Below are 16450 nucleotides of genomic sequence, written 5' to 3'. Positions count from 1 at the left end.
ATGACCACCGCATATTCACGGAGCAATATGGCCTTAGTTGCTAATGCTCCTAAAATTCAAAGGAAATTAAACCAGTTATATTAAAGGAGGCGGCAAAGCAACTAAGCAAACCCTTAGCCATAATTATGAGAGCATCCTTGGACTCAGGGGAGGTTTCCACGGACTGGAGATGTGCAAATATATCCCCAATTCACAAAGGGGGGGTCGAAGGGTGACACAAGTAATTACAGACCAGTTAGTTTTATTCCGGGTAAAATAATGGAGTCACTGGTTAAAGATGCATTGAAGGATCATCTAGACAAGACTGCAGCAATAATTCAGACACAGCATAGGTTTGTTAAGCGAAGGTCTTGTCTGACAAATTTGATAGGATATTATGATGTAGTTACAAAGGAACTGGATGCAAAAAATAATTTTGATATCATATATTTGGATTTCAGGAAAGCTTTTGACACTGTTGCGCATGGAAGACTATTGTACAAATTGGAGCAGAATGGTATTAAGGGTAAGTTGCTACAATGGATAAAAGGATGGTTAAGTGGGAGAAGACAGAGGGTGGTAATCAATGGGTGCTGCTCTTTGTGGACTAATGTTATTAGTGGAGTCCCACAGGGTTCGGTCGGTGGTGACTCCGTAGCCAGGTGGGAAGGAGCAGCAGTGCGTAGCACACGCTTCTTGATTAGACCGGGGTTCGAGCCCGTCACCACCAAATACGGAGGATGCGGAAAGGTTAGGGAATGACCACCGCATATCCCGGAGCAATATGGCCTTAGTTGCTAATGCTCCTAAAAACCAAATAACAAAACAGGGTTCGGTGTTAGGTCCACTGTTGTTTTGTATATTTATCAGTGATATTGATGAAGGTATATCAGGCTTAATGTCGAAGTTTGCAGATGATACAAAGGTTGGCAGGGTTGTTAATGACGGTAATGGCGTGTGCTACTGCAACAGGATCTAGATAATTTGGGCAGATGGGCTAAGAAGTGGCAACTGAAGTTTAACCTTGACAAATGCAAAGTACTGCATATGGGTAGAAGTAACCCCAGAGAAACGTACCAACTGTGTGGTACTACACTTAAGGTGGTAGAAAATGAAAAAGACCTGGGAGTAATTGTGCAGTCAGATATGAAGTTTTCTGAGCAATGCAGACAGGCTGCCAGGGCAGGTCATGGGGTTTTGTCAATGATTTATAGGAATTTTGCTAGCAGGGAGAAGGAGGTGATTGTCCCTCTGTATAAGGCAATGGTCAGGCCACGACTTGAGTACTGTGTACAGGTCTGGAGGCCTCATTTTAGGAAGGATGTAGATTTCCTTGAGCGTGTACAGAGAAGGGCAACAAGATTAGTGAGGGGAATAAAGTGATCCTCTTACCAAGAGAGGCTTAAGTTCTGCAAATTGCAGTGGCTGGAGACTAGACACCTGTGCGGTGATCTGATTGAGGTGTATAAGGCCTTGAATGGGTTGAGCACGCTGAATTCTGATGGGATCCTTCCACTTGTTCAGATTACGAACCTAAGGGGTCATAAATTCAAATTAAGAAAGGACAGATGTAGAATAGATGTGTGGAAATTTGCCTTTAGCCAGCGGGTGGTTAATTATCATTAGCAGAGGCATATGATGCAAGAAAGCAATCTTATGCAGCATCGGCCAAAAAAAAAAAAAAAAAAACCCTTCCACTTCACCCCTCTGTTCGTTCGAAATACCTGTCCAGCTGAGCCTTAAATTGCCGGAACAAACTTCCATCTGTCGTTGTGGAAGTTGATAGGTTGAATAAATTTAAGGAGGAACTGGACAGGCATTTGGAGGGAATGGTGTGATTTTTTTTTTTTTTTTTTGGCTGATGCTGCATAAGTTGCTTTCTTGCATCGCATGCCACTACTACTACTACATCAAGAGCTTTCCCAGGATGCCATTACCACAGCCCTTGCTTTCAGCCAATCACAAGGGAAATAAAGAGAACAAAAGACAGTTCTAAAGTGGGGCTAAAGATTGTGAAGTAACATGTGACAATCTTTTGTTAAATGTCCCATTTTTTAGTTAACTCAATAGGTTGTTATTCCTAAAACCTAAAACTACTGAGAAGGGAAGTGAGTAGTTCTTTAACATACAGCTGTGTATTTAATTGTTAAATTTTTACAAATTCTAAATAAATTCCATTAGTCAAGAATTCAACATAGTGTTTCCTTATTTCATAGTCAAAGTCCTGCATTAAAAGATGCCCTTCAACTTGCATATTAAATTGTCCAGATACCCTTAAATATACAGCACTTGATTATCCAAGATTAATTAGGTTTGCTGTTTCTATGAAAATACTCAGGACTGAAACCATAATTAAACTTTGAGCCTCTGAATTTTTCTTATATTCATGCAAAGAAAGTAGTCTGTTCAATTACTCCAATCTGTTTTCAGAGGAAGGTTTGTCAGAGGCTGCTTCACCTTACACCAATCCAACAATAGTGAGTCAAGATTTTGCTCCAACAATAGTGAGTCAAGATGTAGTATTACCTAAACAGTTATGTGAAGTGGTAGGTGGTCAGCACGAGTCACAGAAATCACAAGGTGGAATGCACACAGTGCATGACAGATTGGCTAGGCTTGTTTTAGTTATTGCACTACATACAGATGGCAGTGTGTTTTTACGACATTGAAAATTGTATTTTCACGATCCAATTTATATATATCTAATGCAGGTTTCTCTTTCAGGATGTTTCTGCAAATCTACAGTTTCCAGTCTCACCAGCTGTAATTGATATGTTTGGTCGTAAACATACCTATCTGAGGATCTCTCTCACCGAAAGGTGCAATTTACGTTGTAAGTTTAGGGGTTTTTTTTTGGTTTTGTTTATGATTTTTTTCTATTCTTATTTTATAATAATTGTTTGAATATTTATTAAATGTAGATAAGTAAATTGATTCATTACACAATAATAGATACAGGTAATTACAGACCTGTTAGTTTAACTTCTGTTCCAGGGAAATTAATGGAGGCACTGGTTAAAGAAGCATTGCAGGATCATCTAGACAAGATTTCAGTTATAGCTCGGACACAGCATGGGTTTGTTAAGGTGAAGTCTTGTCTGACCAATTTGATTGGGTATTATGATCTAGTCAAAAAGGAACAGGATGCAAAGAATAATTTTGATATCATATATTTGGATTTTAGAAAGGCTTTTAATACTGTTGCACATGGACTGCTGCACAAATTGGAGCAGTGTGGCATTGGAGGCAAATTGCTGCTATGGATAAAGGGATGGTTGAGTGGGAGAAGACAGAGAGTGGTAGTCAATGGACACTGCTATTCGTGGACTAATGTTATTAGGAGTCCCCTAGCGTTCAGTGTTGGGTCCATTGTTGTTTTCTGTATTCATCAATGATATTGATGATGGTATATCAGGCTTAGATAATCCAGACAATGTTTGCAGACAATACAAAGGTCGGCAGGGTTGTTAATGATACTAATGATAGTATGCTGCTGCAACAGGATTGAGAAAAGTTGAGCAGATGAGCTGAGAGGTGGCAACTGAAGTTTAACGTTAACAAATGTAAAGTACTGCTTATTGGAAGCAGTAACCCCAGAGTAACATATCAACTGTGTGGTACTACACTGACAGTGGCAGAGAGTGGAAAAGGATCTGGGGGTAATTGTGCAGGCAGATATGAAGGTTTCTGACAGTGCAGACAGTCTGCAAGAGTAGCTCATGGTGTCTTGTCAATGATATACAGAAAATATTCTAGCAGGGATAAGAGGAGATTATCCCCTTCTATAAGGCAATGGTCAGGTCACACCTTGAGTACTGTATACAGGTCTGGAGGTCTAATTTTGAGGATGTAGAGCTGTTGGAATGAGTACAGAGAAGGGCAACAAGATTAGTGAATGGAACAAAGGGTTGATCTTACGAAGAAAGGCTTAAGTTTTGCAAATTACAGTCTGGAGACTAGGCACCTGTGAGGTTATCTGGTTGAGGTGTATAAAGCCTTGAATCGTGTGAGCATGCTCATTTGCTGATGGGATTCTTCCTCTTGCTCAGAATAATCGCCTGAGAGGGCATAAATTCAAATTGAGGAAAGACAATTGTAGGATAGATGTGCAGAAGTTTGCCTTTAGCCAGTGGGTGGTTGATTGCTTGAACAAATTTCCATCTGTCATAGTAGTTGATAGTTTAAACAGATTCAAGGCAGAACTAGACAAACATTTGGAGCGAGTGGATGGATAGAAATGAGAAGGGTCTGTGTGTTTTTTTTTTTTTTTTTTTGGCTGATGCTATATAAGCTTGTTTTCTTGCATTTGAGGTTACTGTTCCCCAGGTACAATACTTTACACTTTGCTGCTAACTACGATCATTAACTACTCTACCAATTTTTATATCATCTGCAGATTTAGGCATCATGCCATCTATCCCTTCATCGATGTCATTTATTAAAATCAAAAACAACAGTGGTACTAATACTGATCCTTGGAGAACCCCACTCCTTATATCAATTCAATCTGAGGAATAACTATTTATCACAACCCTCTGCCTACTGCCCTGATGCCATCCAGCTATCCATCTAAGGATTTTTCCTGTGATTCCATCCTGTTCCAGCTTATAAAGTAACTGCTCATGTGGGACTGAGTCAAATGCTTTGCTGAAATACAAATAAACAACATCAAAATTATTCCCTAAATCCAGCTATTGGGTGACCCTATCAAAATAGCTACCACATTAGTTAAACATGATTTTCCCTTTACAAAACCATGCTGAGTATCCTTCAGAATTCTATTTCTAAGTGATCCTAAATTCCACCCTTGACCATAGTCTCCATGATTTCCCTACTACTGAAGTTAGACTGACTTGCCGGTAATTTCCCACTTCACTCTTAGAACCGTCCTTATGTATTGGAGATACATTGGCACTTTTTCAATCCAACGGAATCACTCCCGAGTCCAATGTTTCTCTCATAATTAGCCTCAATGGTTCAATGCACTCACTTGCTGCCTTCCTTAAGATTATAGGGTAAATGCCATCAAGCCTGGGAGCCTTATTGGCCTATATGCTTGAAAGTTTTTTCATTAAATAAACATGAGAAATTTCAACACCATTAATTGCATGTTTTTTCAACTGCACTCCCATAATTTCTCATTGACATAAGGGGTTTTTCTACTGTAAATATCAATCAATGCAAAGTAACTGTTGAGTTTTGTCTGCAACTTCAGCTGGGATATCTAATACTATCCCATGTCCATTACATAAGGGTCTGAGTTTGTCCTTCTCTTCTTTGCATTTATATATGTGAAGAATTTCTTATTCTCCTTCTTTGCCAGTGATTTCTCATAATCTGTCTTTGCCAGCCTAACCTTTTTCAGTGGCATTATTACAGATCAATTTGTAGCTGTTATAGGCTTCAGTACTTTTTATTGCTCTGTAACTTTTCCATGCCATCTTTTTCTGCTCAAGTAATATGGCAACTTCATTATTCATCTAACTTGGAATCCTCCTGATGGAGTATTTTTTTATGGTATTTACGCATTCAAGGCTTCTGTGATTAATGTTTTAAAGGTATGCCATAATTCAATTGTATTCACTCTCTGTGAGATATCTACCCAGTTAATAAAGGCCAAGCAGCATATTAAGCTATTGTAATTTCTTTTTATTTAAAAAATATAACCCATTCCTTTGCCTTTAACTACTCTCTCTTCATCATTCACTGTAGAACTCCATGATTACTTCCTGCTGCTGGTTTCTGTACTGTCAGCTCTATTATGTTATCTGGTTCATGGGTGATGATGAGATCTAAAGTATTCTTTTCTCTAATAGTTTCCCTGACATATTGATGCAAATAGCAATCATCTAGTTGATTTAAAAATTTTGTACCCCATGTGGAGTTTCCTTCCCATTTGCTCCAATCAATTAGAGGCAAATTGAAATCACCCATAATAAGACATTTCAGACTTACTTTGCCCATTCCATTTGCATGTAGAGGCTATCATCATAACCTTCACAATCACCTGGCCTGTAGATTACTCCCACTCTCATTATACCTTTGCTTCTAACTATTTCACACCATACAGATTCTATACTAGTATGCAAAACTTCTGAATCCGGGGAAGCTTCATCGTGCTCAGGCTGCTTTTGGTAAGAAGCATGACCCCACCACTCTCTTCTATCTTCCCTATCCTTCCTAAATACATTATACATACTGTACTGAAACCTCATCATCCCCTATCTCCGGGTGGCACCACATTTCTGTAACCCTATTATGCCAGCATTACTTCCTAACCAGCAGTTCGAATTCACTCATTTTATTGACAACACTCCTGACATTACTGTATAAACAATTAAGACTTAGCGTTCTTGTATCTCTTCCAGGAAAAATAATGGAGTCACTCCAGTAATGAAGCGACAGCGCAAAGAAGCAATGCAGGAACACCCGGACAGGAATGCAATTATACTGTAGTTACAGCATGATTTGTTAAGGGGTGGTCTGGTCTGATTTAACTGATCTAATAGGATACTATGATGCAGTGATCAAGAAACTGGATGCAAAAATAATTTTTATCATATACTTGGATTTCAGGAAGACTTTTGATATGGTTGTTACATAAAAGGCTGCTATATAAACTGGAGCAATGTGGCATTAAGGTCAAGTTACTGCTATGGATAAAGGGATGGTTAATTGGAAGAAGACAGAGAGTGGTTATCAGTGGTCACTACTCTTCATTTAGTAATGTTATCAATGGAGTTCCCCAGGATTCATTGCTGGGCACATTGTTGTTTTCACTATTTATTATTGATATTGATGAAGGTATATATCAGGCTTAATGTGAATGTTTGCAGATGATAGAAAGGTTGGCAGGGTAGTTAATGAAAATAATGATGGTATGCTACTGCAATAAGATTTAGAAAAATTAGGTTGATGGCTTAGAAATGGCAGTTGAAGTTTAACATTGACAAATGTTAAATGGCAGCAGTAATCTCAAAGTAACTTTTCAACTGTGTGGAACTACAAGTATAAATAGAAAAAGACCTGGGGCAATTGTGCAGTCAAATAGGAAATTCTCTGAGCAGTGCCAGGACAGCATATCGTGTTTTGTCAATGATATATAGAAACTTTGTTAGTAGGGATAAGGATGTGATTATCCCTTTGTATAAGACCATGGTTAGGCTGCATTTAAAGTATAGTATGCAGACCTGATGGATCCAATATCTCTCTATTACAGAAGATTTAGGAGAAGTCCGGTTGGCCTGCTTCCCTAAAATCCACTCATGCACACCTTCTCGATGGTAAGCCCTGTTACGTCACTTAGGTGGCAACGAACGTGTAGAGTGGTTCTCTTCAAGACGCCTGGTCAGCGTGAAGAGGAAAAGACCAAACCCTCCAGCAATGAGAGCACAACAATACAAATGGCCCTCAGTCCCCAGCAGCTTTCACTCTCCCTCTTACGGCAGCGAGAGGATCAGAGTGGAAGCAGAGGGTGCTAAGAATCTCTGGGTACGACCAGGCTGCCATGCACGGAAATTGAACTTGGCCTGTTATAACGTACGATCACTCATCGGTGAAGACAGGATATTAGAGCTGGAAAAGGAATTAGAAAATGTGAATTGGAATATCATCGGTTTGGCTGAAACAAGAAGAAGAAATGAATCACTTATAAGTTTATCAAGTGAAAATCTGCTGTACACCAATGGAAACAGTGAAAGGAGTGAAGGTGGAGTTGGGTTTCTGGTCCATAAAGATTTTAAAAACAACATTTTGGAATTCAAAAGGTGTCAAGACTAATACTCAAGATTTCTAAGAGGTACAAGCTAAAGATTATAATGATTTATGCACCAACATCGAGCCATGATGATGAAGAGGTTGAAGAAATGTACACTGAAATTGAGAGTCTTCTAGATGAGCAGAAAACCCACTACACTATTATTATGGGGGACTTCAATGCTAAGGTTGGAAAAAGGCAAAACAGCGCAGAAAGAGGAACTATAGGAAATTTTGGAATTGGTGAAAGAAATAAAAGAGGTGAAAGACTTGTGGAATTTGCAGAATCTCAAGGAATGTCAGTAATGAACACTTTTTTCAAGAAAAGGGTGAACAGAAAGTGGACATGGAAGAGTCCAAATGGATTAACAACTAATGAAATCGACTTCATCCTCACTAACAGAAGATATATTGTGACTGATGTTATCGTCCTGAATAAGGTAAATGTTGGAAGTGATCACAGAATGGTAAGATGTACACTTGATATAGATGTAGGAAAGGAAAGGAAAAAACTGACTCGAGTAAATAATACAAAGATCTTTGAAATAACAGAAGAGGAGAAAAAGCAGTATGTACTGGAACTTAAGAACAAGTATGAGCTTCTGCAGACTGCTGAGGACCAAGATATCGACGAGGAATATTACAACTTTTTGAAAGTTATAAAGCCCAAGAAACCTATAGGGAAACAGAAATCCAAAGAAGAAAAAATTAGTCAAGAAACACTTGTCATGATGAACCAAAGACGACAAATGAAGAGCAAGAAAAACACTGACAGGCAGAAAATTGAGTATACTGAGTTATACAAAGCCATTAGAAAGAGACTCAGAGAGGACATAAGAAGATTTAACACAAGAAAAGTAGAACAAGCATTAAGGGAAAACAAAGGATTTAAATCAGCAGCCATGAGCATTAATACAGAAAGACAAATGATACTGAAACTGAAGAATAGCGATGGTGTACTTATAAACAGCAGAGAAGGCATAATTCAAATAGCAGAAGACTACTATAGAGAATTATACAAGGAGCGAGGGAATGATACCAGCAGTGGGGAAGATGGATTGCAAAGTAGCAACACATATGACATACCCGATATTCTTCCTGATGAGGTAGAACATGCATTGAAGAAAATGAAGAATCGGAAAGCCCCGGGGGAAGATGAAGTTACTGTAGAGTTGTTAAAATTGGGAGGAAGAGACAACACAAAAACTAGAGGAAAATCTTAATCAGTTATGCACAGTTAGTAAGGATTTTGGACTAAAGATGAATATGGCTAAAACAAAAGTAATGATGAACAAGTATGCCACGGAAAGGAAAATAATGATTGAAGGAGCAGTAATTGAAAAGGTGGAGTCATATACTTATCTGGGACAAGTTATTAGCTGTAATAATGATAAATGGTTGGAAGTCAAGAGAAGAATAAATTTTGGATGGATAGCATTCAGGAAATATAGTCACATACTGAAGAGCAATATCCCAGTTTGTCTGAAACGTAAAATAATGAATCAATGTATACTCCCCACCATGACTTATGGAAGTGAAACTTGGGCACTCACCAAAAGAATGGAAGAGAAGCTAAGAACTACACAGCGAAGAATGGAACGAATTATATTGGGAATCAGACTGTTAGATAAGAAGAGAAACATGTGGATTAGGCAGCAAACTCAAGTAAAGGACATTCTTATCAAAACTAAAGAACTAAAATGGTCTTGGGCAGGACACATACCTCGAAGACATGATGACAGATGGACTAAGAAAATAACAGAATGGTACCCAAGAGGAGTTAGAAGAAAACCTGGAAGACAAAGGCGGAGATGGATAGATGAAATTCATGAGTTTTTGAGTAGTAAATTGATGGCCAGTGCTCAAAACAGAAGGAACTGGAAAGTTGCTGGAGAGGCCTTCATCCTGCAGTGGATTGAAAATGGCTGATGATGATGATGATGATGCAGACCTGGAGGGCTCTCTTTAGGAATGATGTAGATCTGCTGGAATGGGTGCAGAGAAGGGCAACCAGATTGGTGAAGGGAACAAAAGGGTTCGGTTACCTAGAAAGACCAGTTCGGCAAATTGCAGCATCTGGTGACTAGGTACCTGTGGAGTGATCTGATTGAGATGTTTGAGATGTTTGTTTTCTACATCAGCATGTTCGGGAGGCAACTAGAGGGAGTAATACTCTTGATTTGATTATCAGCAGTGATTCTTCATGCATTAAGAATCTGCAGATAAATGAACCACTAGGTGGCAGTGATCACAGTGTGCTGAAGTGGGATTTACTCAAAGAGGTAACTACCATTAGGGGTAAAGGGAAGGGTTATTGCTTCCGTAAAGGCAACTACGATGGACTGAGACAGTATTTAAATTCTATACAGTGGGACCAACTGATGATGTTACCAACAGCAAATTCAAAATGGGAAGCATTCAAAGAATTAATCTTGGAAGCTACTAGGCTTTACATACCAACTAAGAAATATTGTTCAAGGTTTAGGCCAAAATGGATGTCAGATGAACTAATGAGGCATATGGCAGAGAAGAAAAATGCATGGGATACTTACAAATTAACACATGACACAGAAGCCTATGATAGATACAGGTTGATATGCAACCAAGTTACAATACGAAGGCAGATTACGAGAAATCCTTGGCAAGGGATGCAAAGAAAAACAGCAAAGAGTTCTTTACTTATGTAAACTCTAGAAGGAAGGGGATGAATCAGATTGGTCCACTTGATATTGATGGGTCAACTGTTGATGATCCTGCTCAGGTAGCTAGCAAACTAAATGAATATTTTGCATCGACATTCACACATGAGGAGTTATTCAGTGAGGGGAATGCCAGAGGTGTATTCAACTCTAGCAGTAAGCTACAGAATCTTGAAATAACTGGGAGTAAAATGGAGGAGAAACTGTTGAAGATAAACACAAGAAAGGCACCCGGGGTGGATGGGATCTATCCAGTTATATTAAAGGAGGCAGCAAAGGAAGTAAGCAAACCCTTAGCCATAATTATGAGAGCTTCCTTGGACTCAGGGGAGGTACCCATAGACTGGAAATGTGCAAATGTGACCCCAATTCACAAAGGAGGATCAAAGGCTGACACAAGTAATTATAGACCTGTGAGCTTAACTTCTGTTCCAGGAAAATTAATGGAGGCACTGGTTAAAGAAGCACTGCAGGATCATTTAGACAAGTCTTCAGTTATAGCTCGGACACAGCATGGTTTTGTTAAGGGGAAGTCTTGCCTGACCAATTTGATTGGATATTATGATGCTGTCACAAAAGAACTGGATGCAGGGAATAGCTTTGATATTATATACTTGGATCTTAGAAAGGCTTTTGATACTGTTGCACATGGAAGACTGCTACACAAATTGGAGCCGTGTGACAAATGAGGCAAATTGCTGCTGTGGATAAAGGGGTGGTTGAGGGGGAGAAGACAGAGAGTGGTAATCAATGGACACTGCTCATCGTGGACTAATGTTATTAGTGGAGTCCCTCAGGGCTCAGTGTTGGGTCCATTATTGTTTTCTGTATTTATAAATGATATTGATGATGGTATATCAAGCTTAATGTCCAAGTTTGCAGACGATACAAAGGTTGGCAGGGTTGTCAAGGACACTACTGACACTATGCTGCTGCAACAGGATCTGGAAAGGTTGAGCAGATGGGCTGAGAGGTGGCAAATGAAGTTTAACATTGACAAATGTAAAGTACTACACATGGGAAACAGCAACCCCAGAGCAACGTGTCAACTCTGTGGTACTACACTGACAGTGGTAGAGAATGAAAGGGACTTGGGGGTGGTTGTGCAGGCAGATATGAAGTTCTCTGAGCAGTGCAGACGGGCGGCAAGAGTAGCTCATGGAGTATTGTCAATGATATACAGGAATTTTTCCAGCAGGGATAAGGTGGTGATTATTCCCTTGTATAAGGCAATGGTCAGGCCACACCTAGAGTACTGTATACAGGTCTGGAGGCCTCATTTCAAGAAGGATGTAGAGCTGGTGGAACGAGTACAGAGAAGGGCAACAAGATTAGTGAATGGAACAAAGGGTTGCTCTTACGAAGAAAGGCTTAGGTTTTGCAAATTACAGTGTCTGGAGACTAGGCACCGGCGAGGTGATCTGATAGAGGTGTATAAAGCCTTGAATGGTTTGAGCATGCTCAATGCTGATGGGATTCTTCCTCTAGCTCAGAATAATCACCTGAGAGGGCATAAATTCAAATTGAGGAAAGACAGATGTAGACGTGCGGAAATTTGCCTTTAGCCAGCAGGTGGTTGGTTGGTGGAACAGACTTCCATCCCTTGTAGTGGAGGTTGATAGCCTAAATAAGTTTAAGGCTCAGCTGGACAGGTATTTTGAACGAACAGAGGGGTGAAGGGGAAGTGGGTTTTTTTTTTTTTTTTTTTTTGGCTGATGCTGCATAAGCTTGCTTTCTTGCATCAAATGCCTCTACTAATGCTAATGCTAACATGAGGATGTAAATTTAAGTTGAAGAAGGATGATTGCAGGATGGATGTGTGGAAGTTTGCCTTCCAGCAAATGGTTGTCTGTTGGAATAGGCTTCCATCTGTTTTTGTGGAAGTGGAAGGTTTCAATAAATTCATGGAAGAATGACAAATTCTTGGATGATAAGAATGGGAAGTGTGCATGTGTCTGTGTTTTTTTTTTTTTGCTGTTGCTATATTAGTTTGCTTTCTTGTGTCATTTGCCACTACTACTAATATAATCTCTGTTACTGGGCTGCATTGCCCAGTGCAGACGGGCTGCAAGAGTAGCTCATGGTGTCTTGTCAATGATATACAGGAATTTTTCTAGCAGGGATACGGAGGTGATTATTCCCTTGTATAAGGCAATGGTCAGGCCACACATTGAGTACTGTATACAGGTCTGGAGGCCTCATTTCAAGAAGGATGTAGAGCTGCTGGAACGAGTACAGAGACGGGCAACAAGATTAGTGAATGGAACAAAGGGTTGCTCTTACAAAGAAAGGCTTAAGTTTTGCAAATTAGTGTCTGGGGACTCTGACACCAGCGAGGTGATCTGATAGAGGTGTATAAAGCCTTGAATGGTTTGAGTATGCTCAGTGCTGATGGAATTCTTCCTCTTGCTCAGAATAATCATTTGAGAGGGCATAAATTCAAATTGAGAAAAGACAGATGTAGGATAGATGTGCGGAAGTTTGCCTTTAACCAGTGGGTGGTTGGTGGAACAGACTTCCTTTGTTGTGGAAGTTGATAGCCTAAATAAATTTAAGGTTGAGCTGGACAGGTACTTGGAATGAACCGAGGGGTGAAATGGGAGCGTTTTTTTTTTTTTTGTTTTTTTTTGTCTGATGCTGCATAAGCTTGCTTTCTTGCATCATATGACTCTACTAATGCTAATGCTAATTGACCCAGTCCAAACCAAATAATGAAATAGTTTGAAAAAATAATGCTAATTTGCATTATTTTCTATGCAGATCAAACTATGAATTTATTTATATAGACATTATAAACAATAAAAAAAATCACATACCAACATACCATATAAATTGACACACTGTGACAAAAGTAATTGATGTATCAGGAAAAATCCAAAATTGAGTTACAAAGAACCTGAGCTACTATTTCAATGCATCTATCAAAATAACGTGAGCTCAGGCTTATGCCTACTTTAAAAACTACAGTATCTTCTACAAGTAGTCAACTCAAAGTTACCAATATTGTTTGTATTCGAATAAAAGATTAAAATGATTAATTGAATAATGAATTCATTTCTTTATGATGTTATTTGATTAAAAATGTTTGTAACATTAGATTAACTTGGGGATAACATAAACATTTCTAAAGTAAGCATAAGCTCAAGTTTGTTACTGTCAATGAAGGGACATAGTGTGCTATTGATTGACAACTAGCACTAGGCCAAATTTGAATTCACTTCTTGTGAGGGTCCCCTCCCCAACTCCACACATGGAAGGGACAATTGTGCATCGCCAAATTGTAATAATAGTAACAAAAAAAGAAGTATAAACTGGAACAATTAAAGAATTGTTTTATTTTTTGAAGGTCATTATTGTATGCCCGATGAAGGAGTCCAGCTGACACCTCACCCAGATCTCCTTACTACAGAAGAAATAATTCATTTAGCAAGTGTTTTTGTGAAACTGGGAATCTCCAAGGTCAGGTTGACAGGTGGTGAACCTTTGATTAGAAAAGACATTAAAGACATTGTGGGTAGGTGTTTCTACAAATGCAAACTATTATTTGGTAATATTTTTTGAAAATCTTTAGTAGAGTGTTTGTGTAATGTTTTCTTTATACAATAATGAGCATCTTGGATCAGTAACTTTAGAGCCCAACCAGTGACGGTTTATTGAATTACTCCTGTTTTTGGGAAAGCCTCCCATAAACCAGAGAAACCATTGTATTTATGTATGTATAGGATATAAATTTTAATTTCACAATTGCAATTTTGAAGAACTAATGAAGCTGTGATGAATCTAATAGTAGCACAGAAAGGGTGAAGCTGGCAAAGGTTATGAGAAATCACTTTCTTAGAGAGCAAATAACGAGGAGTTTTTCATACATGTGAATAGAAAGAAGGAAACAAATCAGATCAGATCGGACCTTTGCATAATGGGTGTGAAAAATGCCTTAGATGGTCCAGCTGATGTTGCTGATGAATTGAACAGGTACTTCGCATTGACCTTCCATAGTGAGGAGAGGTTGCACAGATTAGGCTGAACAGTATGAAATTACTGATATTGAAGTTACAGATGTGTTTATTAAAAAAAACTTTTGAGCCTAAAGGCAACTAAGGCTCTTGGAGCCATTGACATGTACCCAGTAATTTTGAAATCAAAAGTGCATTGATCCATTAAGTTTATGTATGAGGGCAGCATTGGACTTGGGAGAGATTCCTCTGTATTGGAGAGGTGCTAGTGTATCACCAATACATAAAGGTGGTTCTAAAAACTAAGTTGTAATTACAGACTGGTCACTCTGGCTTTATTGGTAGGAAAAATCATGGTGGCAATGATAAATTGCACTATTCAAGGACATTTAAATATAGAAATGGAATTCTCAATGCTGCACAACAATTTTTCAAGGGAAAATCATGTGTAACTAACTTGATTAGCTATTTTGACATTGTTACTCATGAGCTGGATGCAGAAATTAATTTCAATATTGTTTCTTTGGATTTTAGCAGAGCATTTGACTCAATCCCCTATTAAAGGTTACTGAATAAGCTGAAACATATTGGAATGACAGGTAAGATTCCAAAATTGATTTCAGGATGGCCACATGGCAGGAAGTAGAGTGTTGTGATTAATGGTTACTCACTTCTAACACTCTCTTCAAATTAATTTGAAGAGAGTGTTAGAAGTGAGATTCCACAAGGTTCTGGGACCACTGTTTTGTTTTTCCTAAATAACATTGATGAATGGATAGAATAGAGCTATTAAGAGCCAAAATTTGCAGATGATGTCAAGGTCAGTAGAATAGTTAAAGATTAGCTCCATACAGTGTGGCACCTCTGTAGCCAGGTGGACAGGAGCAGCAGTGTGTAGCACACACTTCTTGATTAGACTGGGGTTCGAGCCTGTGACCACCAAATACGGAGGATGCAGAAAGGTCAGGGAATGACTGGAGCAATATGGCCTTAGTTGGTAATGTTCCTGAAAACCAAATAACAACCAACAATAACAACCAAACAGTGCTTCCTTCAGGGATGGTTAGAAAAGTGGCAAATATATTTTAATGCAGCAAAATTCTAGGTCTTACACTTAGAGAATAAGATCTCCAAAATAACTTATACACTTAGTCGTGGGTGAATTAAAAACTGTGAAGAAAGCATTTGGGAATTATAAGGTCAGACGTGAAGTTCTCTGAGCAACGTTGGCAGGTAGCAAGAAAGATGAAAAATATAAAAATGGATGTATGAATATATGAATATTACCTCTTATGAAAGGCTTAAAAAGGTTTTAGGGCTGGAAATCTTGGACTTAGGAAAATTCACTAATCAAACCAGTCAGTGCATAGCATCATTTTAGTTCATAGTAAATCAATGAAGTAGATGAAATTTTTGTTTTTGTTATATCTCATATTGTGAATACTTTCATAATGAGTTGTCCTGATATTGCATTACCTCAAATCAGTAATGTTTCACCAGTGGAGAAAGTTAGGTTTAAATAGCAAAGTTACCTCCACATAGTATGATCGGTTGGAAGTTAGCATTGATAAACACTATGGATAGACATAAGAAAATAAAGTTCTGGATCTATGGTTAAGACATTAGAATAACTGTCAGTAATATATAAGAAATTTTCCATTGAAGCAATTGAATTAGCATATGATAATGCTTGATTAGACTGCGTGATATATTGTCCTTAAACTAAAAAAAAAAAATTCAAAACCAACAGCCTCCAAGCTCAGGTCACCAGTTTTGTGACTGTAATGTACGCATATTCATTTAATGGATTTAAGTTGCATAATATGGAATGTTACTGTGTTATGATTATCTTATAATGGAAAAGATTAAAATAAATTCTGATGACATCTACAGACTTTCAAAGTGTACACTATACAAGGTGATCAAATAATGTACAACATATTATAAGGTTAGAGTGGATTAGTAAAATGTTGTATCATGAGTACTCAGATTCAGAGTTCCTTATTATATTTACTCTTTCTGGCTTATGTCCATAAAAGCTAGAAATTTAAATTTTAAAACAGT

At 38.4% G+C, this 16450-nt stretch overlaps 1 protein-coding gene across 1 annotated transcript in view; it reads left to right on the top strand.

Moving 5' to 3' along the window:
- Mocs1 (Molybdenum cofactor synthesis 1) overlaps positions 1-16450 on the top strand; it is a 68174-nt gene that overhangs the window by 10933 nt on the left and 40791 nt on the right. The window contains exons 2-3 of the mRNA XM_090376463.1: positions 2704-2812; positions 13780-13947. Of these exons, the coding sequence (XP_090232589.1) occupies positions 2704-2812; positions 13780-13947 (277 nt within the window). The remainder of the gene's footprint in view (positions 1-2703; positions 2813-13779; positions 13948-16450) is intronic.

Source organism: Mastigoproctus giganteus, chromosome 6 (genome assembly GCF_048544385.1).
Source record: "Mastigoproctus giganteus isolate SK-2022 chromosome 6, ASM4854438v1, whole genome shotgun sequence".
Lineage (NCBI taxonomy): Eukaryota > Metazoa > Arthropoda > Arachnida > Uropygi > Thelyphonidae > Mastigoproctus > Mastigoproctus giganteus.
The sequence above is the reverse complement of the archived record's forward strand: the minus strand, read 5'-3'. Positions and strand labels throughout refer to the sequence as shown.